The sequence below is a fragment of the Phacochoerus africanus genome, chromosome 5 (assembly GCF_016906955.1).
Source record: "Phacochoerus africanus isolate WHEZ1 chromosome 5, ROS_Pafr_v1, whole genome shotgun sequence".
NCBI classification, from domain to species: Eukaryota; Metazoa; Chordata; class Mammalia; order Artiodactyla; family Suidae; genus Phacochoerus; species Phacochoerus africanus.
Genome location: NC_062548.1, coordinates 34,937,784 through 34,949,836, shown reverse-complemented (window position 1 = coordinate 34,949,836; position 12,053 = coordinate 34,937,784). Strand labels below are relative to the sequence as shown.

Genomic DNA, 12,053 nt, shown 5'->3' with positions numbered 1-12,053 from the left:
ATGCATATTGAGGTATATGGAATGATTGGCAGGTGAGGATGTGCGGTAGAGCCCAGAGAACTCTACCCAGTGTTCTGTGATCATCTCCATGGGAAAACAGTCTAGAAGAGCATGGATATGTGTGTGTGTCTAACTGAATCGCTTTGTGGTACAGCAGAAATGAGCACAGCCTTGTAATTCAACTATGCTATATAACTTTAAAATAAAAAGGAAAAAAAATAACCAAAAAGTGGCACAAATGAACCTATCCACATGCCCAAATTCAGCTTTTGAGAAGGCAGGGGACATCTAGCCCAGAGCTGGGCAGTCGTGTCCCCAAGAAAAAAACAGTAGAAGCAGTGTTGGAGACAAGGCTTTTACAGTATCATCTTAGGCGGGGTGTACATCTAAGGAGTCCTACTTGCATGTCTTGCTTGTACTTCTCCATTGCACTCTGCAAAGTCAATCTTCTTACCTTCATCGTATATTCTTTTCATTTTCTGACAATGCCATTGATAGCAGCTACTGTCTAATGAATACTTACCATGGAGCAAGGACATTGGTGCTTTACATCATACAAGATATTTCACATGATTCTCTTGAATACCCTAACCCCCTACCATGTAGGCATTGCTATTTTATTTTCAATTTTATTGCTGAATCTTTAAGAACTTAGGCAACCTGCTCAAGGTCTCCAGCTTATACGTGGAAGAGTTGGGATTTGAACCAGATCCATCTCCTCTCCAAGTTCATGCTTTTTCTCCCATATTGTAAAGAAGATTTCACAGTCCCCCAAAGCAGGTGTGCATTCTTCCAAACTCTGCTGCTTGTATAAACCCAGTGCCCTGAATCCTCCAAGCTCTCAACCTCACTATCGTGCTTTCTCTCACAGCATTCTCGGATCTTATTGCTGAAGTCTTGCCTTCCACGACTCTAGTGTGGATGTCAAGAGCTCAGTGTAGGATTCAGAAGCAACCCTTGGAATACTGTGTCATCATGAAATGTGATTGCTGCCCTCTGAGGGGTGGGGACAGGAGCGTGGAAGCCGAGGGAAAATAAATACTGGGGACTATCTCAAGAAGGGATCCCCCTGCATCGTCACGTGAATCAATGTGTCACAGCAGGGAGAGCCCAGGCAACCACATCTTCCTTATTAGCTCGGGGCGGGGTAGGGAGCCGACTAAATGAGACCATGACGGTGATGAATGCGGTGATTCGTGTAAAGCACCCGCTCAGTTCCTGGTTGGAGTGATGATGAAGCCTCAGGCTCCTCTCCATTCTGTGGGGAGTGTTTAGGTCCTTATCCAGCCTAGCTCAGCGATGGTGACAGGAAGCCACATTTTATTGGTGGCTGGCCAGCACTCCGGTCCACGCCAGTACATCTTGGAGGATGTGAGGTCCTCTTGTAAAGCAGTAGCCGACTGAGTGCCGAGGACCTGGCAGTCTCACAGCATCCCAGCTCCCTTCTCCTGCCCCACTTTAAGGAAGAAAAAGGTAAACCTACTTCACCTTCCGGGGGGAATTTAGGGCTTCATGAAATTTCCAGCTGTGCTATTTCGATGTTTCCTCTCATGGATAAGATAGTTACATGTATGTCTCAATGCCTGATATTTAGAGAGGAGAACTCAAGAAACATGTTTTCTCTGGATAACGCTCACTCTGTCCTCCATTTTCTTTAGTTTGGGGGGAGTCTTTTCTTGCCGATAAAATCTTGTTAAGGAAATGAGAGTTTCTTCTATCAGCCTGGCAGATGGTTAAATAAACGGTGAGTGTGGGCACCACAGATTCATAAATTCCAGGTTACTTGGAATCAGCCAAGTGTCCTGGGTTCAGATCCAAGCTCCACCACTTGAGCAAGTGGCCAGAACTCTCTTGCATCAATCTCCCCGTCAGTAAGCACCTACCTCATTAGGATATGGAGCGTATTAAAGGGGTAACAAGTGTCCATCTCTAGCTGGGTACCTGGAGCAGAGCACACACTTAATGAAGGTGAGCTCTTACTCAGGTGACCCCTGAGGTTGCTGGGAGGGAGGCATGTCAGCAGAGCTTGCTGCTGCATCCAAGCAGTCTCTTTAACTAGCCCTTGCCTCCTGCACCCGGCTTCATTCTCCCTTCCCTGAGCTATAGCTGCTCGTCCTTCCATCCCTGTAAAGCAGAGGCCACTGCGCTTTCTTTCTGTGGTGTGGACGATGTATTCATCAGAGAAACAGAGACAATTGCATATTTTTATCTCTCTGTATCCTTGGTTTACTTTGCTTCGTGTAGCTGCATCACTCCGGTCTCTGCCTCTGATTTCACATGGCCTTCTTCTGTGTGTATGATGAATTTCTTCACTTTTATAAGGACACAGTCATTGGACTCATGTGGATTAGGATTCACATTAATCCAGTATGGCTGCATTTTATCTCCATTATATCTTTGTGATAGGTGCATAGGATATATAGATATATATATAGGATACATATGTCATATATACATAGGATATGTAATATGCATATATAAGATAATTATATACATAGGATGCATATGTAGGAATAAATATGTAGGATATAATATACATATATAGGATATATTATGTTATGTATAATATATATAGGATGTATTTGACATAGAGGATACATATGTAGGTGTGTATGTATATATAAAGGATATGTGTGTGGGATATAATATACTTACATAGAATATATTATATATAAAGCACATATGTAGGAATATATATATATATAGGATATATATGTAGAATATTTTATATATGTATATGTAGGGTATAATATATACACACACACACATCTGTGTGTATGTATATATGCATGTGTGTGTGTGTGTGTGTATGTAAGGTATAAGATACATATGGAGGAATATATGGAGATTTGTTGCAGGAATTGATTTGTGTAATTATGGAGGATGAGAAGCCCCACAATCTAGTGTCTGCAGTGTAGAAACTCAGAAGGCCAGTGGTGTATTTCTTGGTTCCAACTCCGAAGGCACGAGAACCAAGGGAACCGATGTTGTAAATCCCAGTACAAGGGCAGGAAGAGACCAGTGTCCCAGCTCAAGCAGGCCACGCAGGAAGGGCACGGATCTCCCCTTTCTCTGCTTTTTCTTATACTCAGTCCCTTAATAAATTAGGTTGATGCCCCCCCCACCCTGTTCCACATTCGAGAGGATGGTGCACTTTGCTGATCCACAGATTCAAATGAAAGCCTCTGGGGTAGTGGGGGCTCTCTTTTCACTGGGTCATCAGTAGGGTTTTTCTGAGGAACTAACCTTTGATCAGAGAACCAAGTGATAAGAATGCCCCAAGAAGGGCATTTTGGCAGTGAGAACAACTGGGACAAGGTCCAATGGCCCTGAGATGGCGAAAAGTGGGGGTGTGTTCGGGACCAGAAAGGAATCCTGTGCATACTGCTTTGAATAGCATCGGGGTTAGGGTTCCCCCTAAATCTGCTTGGAACCTCAGAATGTGAACACACTTGGAAACAGGCTCTGAGCAGACATAACCAAGTTAAAATGAGGTCACACTGGATTAAGGTGGGTCCTTATGCAATGACTGGTGTCCTTCTAAGAAGAGGGATATTTGGACATAGATACACACAGAGAGCAGGACCATGTGAATTCAGAGTCAGAGACTGGAGATGCAGCTGCAGGCAGGGGATGCCTGGATTAATATAAGCATCAGAAGCTGGGAGAAGCAAGGAAAGACACTCTATGAGAGCCCACAGAAGGAGCACAGACCTCCTGGTACCTCGATTTCAGACTTCGAGCCTCCAGAACTGTGAAAGCATAAATCGGTCATGGCAGCCCTAGGAAACTCGGGCTATGGGATGGGGTCACATGTGTGGGAGAGATGAGGGTGGACTAACAGCCAGGGCCTGATCATGCGGACCTTGGGAGCCACTGCCAATAATTTGGATTTGATGCTTAAGCATCATGGGAAGATGAATCACTCCATTCCAATATATTCTGGGACCAAAGGTAGGGACAATTTGAGAAACGGGAGAAAGTTTAGGTTGGGGCACTGCCTACCCGGTGGAATCCAACACCTGAGACTCAAGATTATCACCAAGTGAGAAAGAGCCGTAGGAACCCCTCCTTAAGATGTCTTTGGCCTACAGGAAAAAAGGTATGTGGGAGGCCACCTGCCAAGACCCTCAGATATGGAGCTTGTTTTGAAAACTGGTTATTACTTTGACACGCTCCATTTCCACGGAGGCGAGGCTCCATCCCACCCTGCACCTGTACAGTGTCTGCTGCTAATTAGGAGAGAGACAGATGGAGGAAGGTACAGTTTAATTTTATAGCCTTGGTACCTTCAAGACAATTAGGCTTATTGGGAGGAAAGCACCTTTTTCATTCTTTCTTCTGCTTTTTAAATGAAGAAAAATCAAAACAGAGAGGACCAGTGTTGTTGAAAGCCTCACGCATCTGTTTCCTGGTTGGCTTGTTAGCCATCTGCCCATGAGATACTCGGGCTGATTAAGTTAATGCATTTATTAATGGGGCTTACAAGGCTGTTCAATGAATCTGTGATTTCTTTCATGAGCAGCTTTTTAATATACTAAGACAGGGACCACAGTGCACAAAACAGAGTGGCGGGTAAGTGTTTCTTCCCCGTTCTCAGTATCCACGTTGGAAGGGACCAGAAAGAGGATTTCACGAACGTTGCATTTCCTGGATATGGGAACAGTTCATCCACCTAAGCACCAACTGCATCCTCGCTGAGATAATCTCGAAAACCGCTCTTTGAAGGACAGTTTCTCACCCCAGGCAACTAGTCTGTATCTGCTCTGCACTTGTCTAAAATCCCTCAGTCTGACTGAGGGAGGGTGGCCAGACAAATAAATAGATGTGAGTGATACAGTCCTGCCTACAGGGCACTAGATGATGTGATGACCTCTTGTTTTCTCCAATTTACGAAGGAGATACTCCTTCAGTTTTTTTAAACTATCACGCGACTTCTCACCTCAGGGCTTTTGCAATTGTTCTCAGTTACCTACTGCTGCATAACCAATTACCCCCAAACTTAGTGGCTTTACACAGTAGCTGTTTATTGGGCTTGTGGTTCTGGGTCAGCTGGGAAGTTCTGATTTGGGTTGGACTGACTGTTCTTGGCCAGGTTTACTATTATCCGTGTTCAGCTGGCTGATGGGCTGATGGCTAGACCATACAGTCTAGGATAGCCTTGCTTGGTATAGCCTTGCTTGGTATCTGGCAAGTAGCTGGCTGCCGTTGGCTGGGGTGAGCATGGGAAACTGGACTGCAGGCTTCTCATCCTTCAGGAGGCTAACCTGCACTTCCTTCTTCTCATGGAGGCAGGGTTCCAAAAGCCTGATGGCAGAAGCTGTCTGTAGAACTTCCAAAAGCCCAGGCTTGGAATGGGCAGGACATCACTTCTGCTACAGTCTACTGGTTAAAGCCAATGCCAAGGTCAGGCCTTATTCAAAGGGTAGGGAAACAGACTTCATCTCTTAATAGAAGGAACCGCAAAATATGATGCCATATTTGCAATACATCCCATATGCCCTCACCAGGCTGCTGTTTCTGCTACTTTTCACCTTCAGATTATAATGTAAGAGCATCTTCTGGGATACCTTCCCTGACCAGCCCCTCATCCTCAACAGATCAAGGCCCCTTCTTAGGTTCTCTCTTAGGGGAAGCTAGACACTCAACACACGTGGCAGGTGGAGGGGAGTGAGAGGGAGGAAAGGAAGGAAGGAAGGATGGTTGGTTTAGATGAGTGCTTCCTTTGTGCTTGTCAGGATGACTGGCACAGAGTGTGTGCTCAGTAAATGTCTTCTGGATTTAATCCAGTGCCTCTTTCATAAGCCAGGAGATAGACAAAATAGATGTACTGAAGAGTTATTCTCTTTCACATTGTGCTATACTGCTTCTATGTCTCGTATAATTTATTCCTCACAGTAAACCTGGCCGTAGTTACATTATCCCCGTTTCATACCAAAGGAAATAGAGGCAAAAGAAGTTAAGTGACATCCCTGAGGTCTCATTACAGAGCCCAAAGATTTTCCTGTCCCACCTTTGCCCCATATACTAAACCCCTCCTATGCCCAGGGGTACCCAGTGCGAAGTTCACCAAGAGAACAATTCAGGGATGTGTGTGGAGAAGGAGGTAGGCTCTCCATGTGGGACTCCATGACTCCCCTTCAGAGGGGCTGGTCCCCATTCCTGCATTGATATGCCAAGAGTTGAATGCCTCTGTGACTGTTTTTCATCAGAACCTTTTGAGAACATGTCACCTAGCCCAGCTGTTAGGACACTTCCTTCATCATCAGTGTCCTTGGTTTGTCAGAAACAAGGACCCTCATGCATCCTTGCTTTGAGCTGACCTTAGACTAATCCATTGCCTGGAAAGAGGAATATAGGAATAAATGATTCTGGGTCATGCGGGGGGACATCATGAGGGTGAGTGAGTCAGTAAGAGACTCAAAGGGAGCCCTACTACTGTCCTGACAGTCTCTGTGCTTTGTATTTTGCTCCCAATTTATTCACTGAGTATTTATTGAGTGCCTCATATCTGCCAGGAACTAGGTTGGACATTGCTTATGCAATGGTGGGCAAACATCAGACCTGGCCTCACTTGCTTGGAACCCAAGTGGGAGAGAGAGACAATAATGAATGAGCTGCATAAACAAACGTAAAAAGGCAGCTACAGTATGTGCCCTGGAGAAGGGCCAGTCATGGGAGGATCTGACCTTTCTGACTTCCTAGAAGGGAGGGGTACCTGAAGATAAGAGTAGGATGAGAGATCACTTGTTTTTTAGTTCTCGCCAAAAAACTACAGGCGGCATACTAGCTGCCAGGGCTATACCTGTGGTTCTCAACTCTGGCTGTACATTAGGATGGGGCTTAAGCTTGGGCTTTAAAAAAAAAATCAATGTCTGGACCACATCCTCAGAGATTCTGAGGAAATTGTTTGAGGGAGGGATCCAGGAATGCAAATGCTATAAAAATCGTACACCATAATCAAGTGGGATTTATCCCAGGGATGCAAGCATTTTTCAGTATCCATGAATCAATCAATGTGATATACCCCATTAACAAATTGAAGAATAAAAACCATATGATCATCTCAATAGATGCAGAAAAAGCTTTTGATAAAATGCAATATGAATTTATGATAAAAACCCTCCAGAAAGTGGGCATAGAGGGGCCATAGCTCAACACAGTGAAAACCGTATATGACACACCCACAGCAGACGTTGTACTCAGTGGTGAAAACCTGAAAGCATTTCCTTACTGAACAAGACAAAGATGCCTACTCTCACAACTTTTATTCAGCATAATATTGGAAGTTCTAGACACAGCAATCAGAGATGAAAAAGAAGAAGTGACTGCTTCAGTGTAAATGAAAGGATGAGACATCTCAGCTCCAGCATCTGGTTCTCCAACCATCTCAGAGACTTTGTTTTAAATACTCATAAGACCGGATAGTTGGTCATAGCACTTACTGTATTTCTATGTTTGTGTAATTGATGGGATTATTTGGTCACATTCTGTCCCTCCCTCATAGAAAGTCCATCCCACAAAGACAGGGACCTTTTCTGTTTCTTATGGTCCCTTGTATTTCCAGTGTCTATCAGCTGGCCTATGCTGATTTGACAAATGACTAAATGACGGAACATTTTGGTAGATGGGTAATATGGTCGGTTTTCCATTTTAGAAATGCAGCTTTGGCTGCATTGTGGACAGTGGACTAAGGGAGGGGAGATTTGAGGCAGGGGAGCCAGTTTGGTGACAGAAGTGGAGTAGCGTTGAAAGCAAGGGGGAGGCATAGCATAGGTTAGAGAAGCATTTGGTAGATAATGGCTGGAAAGACCTATGCTGGGGCGAATAGAAGGGAGTTGTCAGCAAGTCCTCTGGTGTTTCTGGCTTGAGGAAACCAGAGCGTTGGTGTTCTCATGCAGGAGAAAAGGAAGAGCCTGGAGAATAGACATGAGTGATGTTGATGGGTTCAGGTTTGGCCGCCTTGAGTGGGAGAAGCCTGTGAATCTGTCCTGGGAGTAACTGGATACATGTCGAAGTGCAAACAAGGATGTCAGAGCACATTTCTGTTGAAACATCGTAACATTGGAAACCCAGAACTTTCCCCTGGAAGGCAGAAGGATGCAGTTCTGCTATCACCTTGAATGTAACTCACACCACCTCAAGCAGTGCTTGGTATTTTGGGAATGTGTGCTCTTCCCATGTCGGGAACTATGCCATAGTTCCTTTTCGCACTGATATTCTGCATCTTCAAACGGCTCTAGATTTCAAGGGAGGGGGTGACTTTCTCTTGAAAGATTGTGTTATTCAGGGCTGTTTACGTTAATAGTGACAGAAACCCAACTTAAACTATATTCACCCTGGAAAGTTAACTGTGGCTTCCTAGGGTGTTGTGTTGAGGAATCTAAGCAGAGGCCACACGTGCTAGGAAAGAGCTCTGTGATCGCTGAGTGAGGCCTGCCCTGGATGCAGAAGAGAGAAGGGGGGCATATCGTGCCCACTCACTCCTGAAAATAAAGCTTTTCCTCTATGGCCTTTCAAAAGCACCAAATGGGGTCTGCTGGAGTTGGGACCTCCCTTGGCTCAGGCACTAGCTGTGGGTAGGCTCAGTTAAATCATTTTGCATGCCTTTGCTCGACAGTTTCCTAACCTGCCAAGCAGAGATCATAATCCCCATCTTTCCTACCTCTCGTGCTTGTTGAAAGGATCGAAAGAGAAAAGAAGCATGGAAGGGCAGTGGCCTCCACGAATTTACGTAAATTCACACATTCAGCAGTATAGGATGTAGGAAGTGTGGATAAACGAGTAGTAAGTATTTCTGGACTCCTGAGAGACGTAAGTTTAAAATTGCAAAGACGTTAATTTTAAAAGTACAGAGGCTCTTCTAATAAAATAATTGTGGGGGAGTTCCCATTGTGGCTTAGTGAAAACAAATCTGACGAGTATCCACAAGGACACAGGTTCAATCCCTGGCCTTGCTCAGTGGCTTAAGGATCCGGAGCTACCATGAGATGTGGTGTAGGTCGCAGATTTGTCTCAGATCTGGCATTGCTGTGGCTGTGGTGTAAGCCCGTGGCTACAGCTCCGACTTGAGCCCTAGCCTGGGAACCTCTATATGCTGTGGGTGCAGCCCTAGAAAAGACAAAAGATAAAACAAAGTAAAATAAAAAATAAAAGAACTGTGAGAGAAAGTAAAATAAAAGGAAGTGTCAGAGAAACAAATGTCAAATAGAGAAGGGAGGAAAGGAAAGGCAAAGAAGGAAGGAAGGAAGCACTGAATGATCATTCACTGCTCTAGAGTGCAGAGGATGAAGTAGACATTATTATTATAATTCTATATAATTATAAAAAATGCATAATTCTTTGGTAGCGTAGATGGCAATATGTATAAAGGGCCTTAATAATGTTTACATCCCTTTGGCCAAGTAATTCCACCTCCACTCATTCATTCCAGGGCTGGATAGTAAATATTTCAGGCTGAGTGGGCCGCGCAGTCTCTGTCACAAGCACTCAGATCTACCCATGTGGAGCACAAGCCACCACAGACAGTACGTGAAAGAAAGGGCGTGGTAGCATGCCTGCAGAACTTTATTTACTAAAACAAGTGGCAGCTACACTGACCCATGGGCTGTAGTTCTCCGCCCTCAGGTATAGATTTAAAAATATTTTTAGAATGATTTTACATTCAAAATTCTAAGTACAAAGAGAGCTTGAGTCTTCTAGACTTCATCTCAGCTTCATTTATATTAGCGAAATATTGGCACCATTTGAATGCTCATCAGTAAGTCAACTGATTCGTTTTTGTAGTTCCCCTCACAGAGTTGGTATTAGAATGCTGTTTGTTAGTGATTTACGCTGTGAAGAAATGCTTGCTACAATGTTACATGAGCAATTAGTTATTTATGATAATGATGATAATGGTGGTGGCTGATGTCTAATAAGCACATTCCTTACGTCATATCATTTAATCCTCTAAACAACCCCATGAAATATACTTTTTTATGGTAACCACTTTCCTGATGCAGAAGTTGATGGTAATAAAAATTACATTATTTACCAAAGCTACACAGCTAATAGGTGGCAGAAGTGGGATTTGAACACAGGCCTGCTTAACTGCTAAAAGCAAAAACAGCAGTGAACGAATACCCTGATGGGAATCCCCAGTGAAGCCCAGTTTGTTGAGAAACCTCGGAGAAAACACACCCAAGTGTTGATATTGGCCGTCTCCGGGAGGAGCCGAGGGATGCAAAATGTTTCTCAACATGTTTGGTATCTTCTCTAATGAGAATGTATCATTTTCATAATGGAGAAAAAATGCTTGCATCGTATAAGGAAGGCAAGGGTGGCAGAGGGTTAGATGTGGTCACGAGGGAAGAGGAAAGAAGGATTTAGAGGGGAGCTAGAGATTTCATCGGGGGTGCCCTCGCCCTCTTGGTCCTGCTCTTGTTTGTGCCGAGCCTCTGACCCTGTCTTCCTCTTTCCTTCTGTCTGCTCCAGATGGAGTTTCTAGTGTGTGTCTCGTTTGGACTGTTGGCCCGCGGAGGTGCTGTTCCTGGGTTGACCAATCCCTAACTGTCTCTCTCTCTCTCTCTCTCTCTCTCTCTCTCTCTCTCCTCTCTCTCCCTCTCTGCTTTCTCCTGCCCCTCTCCGTCCACCTGTCCCATTGTACAGCCGACAAGGTAAATGATGACTTCTACTCCAAGAGACGGCACCTGGCCGAGCTGGCTGCCAAGGGCAACTTACCTCTGCATCCCGTAAGAGTGGAGGACGAGCCGCGGGCCTTCAGTCCCGAGCACGGCCCCGCCAAGCCGAACGGACAGAAGTCCCGCACCAACAAGATGCCCCCCCACCCCCTGGCCTACAACTCCACCGCCAACTTCAAGAGCTGGGACCCCAAGGATCAGTCTCTCCGGCGGCAGCAGCCTTATGGGAACAAGGGCAAGCTTGGCACTGCTGAGTCGGGCTCCAGCGACCCCTTGGGGACTCGCACCCAGCACTACCCACCCCCACAGCCATACTTCATCACCAACAGCAAAACAGAAGTGACTGTCTGAGCTGTCACCACAGGGGACATCCTGGAGACCACACTCAACTGAGAGAGGCAAAAAAATACCCCCGGCCCACACTGTTCCTGTTCCCTGCCCGCACACCCACCCACACGCACACTCTCCACACCAACCAACGGCAGACTTACCGGCGACGTGGAATCACGCTTTTCCTGGGTCCTGCCCAACACATGTCGGCGGGCAGCTGAGCAAGACTGGAGCCTGGACGGTCAGCAATACAGCAAAGGGGAAAGTGAGGCACCCTCCTTCGACCTCAGGGCCGAGGTGGCCTACTCACGTGCCCACATCTTGGGGCTGATTTTTCTCCTCCTCCCAACTTGAAACTGAAATCCATGATGAAGAAAATAAAAGTAGCACAACTTAGATAAATTGTCCATTTGAGCACATAGACCATTTACCACGCATTATCTAGTTCTGGGTGAAAGAGCCAGAAAGGGGAGAAGGGTAAATGGTGACACCCTCTGAGGGGTGTAGAAAAGAGGGGTTGTTTGGAGAGGAAACAGGGCATGTAATAAGCATTTTCTTATCCCAGGAAGTAGTGACGTGATGAGCGTGAGACAGTAACTGGACCCCCACCATGCTATTGATAGTACTTTTCACATCATCAATGTTGAAAGCAAAAACAACACACACTCAAACTCACAAAAGAAAAAAAAAAAAAGACTCCGAACCCACCGCCAGTGATGGGAAGGAAAGAACCTTTCAGAGAACTCCCATACAGACCATGATCGTGGAAATGGGAAGGGAAGGCTTCTTGGTGGGGAGAGGGCCCAGAAAGTCTTAAATAACTTTTTTTTTTTAAGAAAAATAAAATATAACCCCACCACAAAACAGACAAGAACAGCAGAGAAATTTGTGTCCACCGTCTTCAAGACTTAGGAAATGAGCATCATCAAAGAACAAACAAAAAAGTCCACAGCTCAAGTGTCAACAAGAGGTGAGAAGGGGACCCCAAGCCTCCAATTTCTGGCATTGCCCCCTCGCCTCTGAGACAGGAAACAGACACAG

At 45.4% G+C, this 12,053-nt stretch overlaps 1 protein-coding gene across 1 annotated transcript in view; it reads left to right on the top strand.

Moving 5' to 3' along the window:
* The window catches only part of SHISA9 (shisa family member 9), a 306,580-nt gene extending 294,796 nt beyond the window's left edge, over positions 1-11,784 (top strand). The window contains exon 5 of the mRNA XM_047779156.1: positions 10,651-11,784. Coding sequence (XP_047635112.1) covers positions 10,651-11,033 — 383 coding nt within the window. The 3' untranslated portion in view covers positions 11,034-11,784. The remainder of the gene's footprint in view (positions 1-10,650) is intronic.
* The last annotated feature ends 269 nt before the right edge of the window (positions 11,785-12,053 follow it).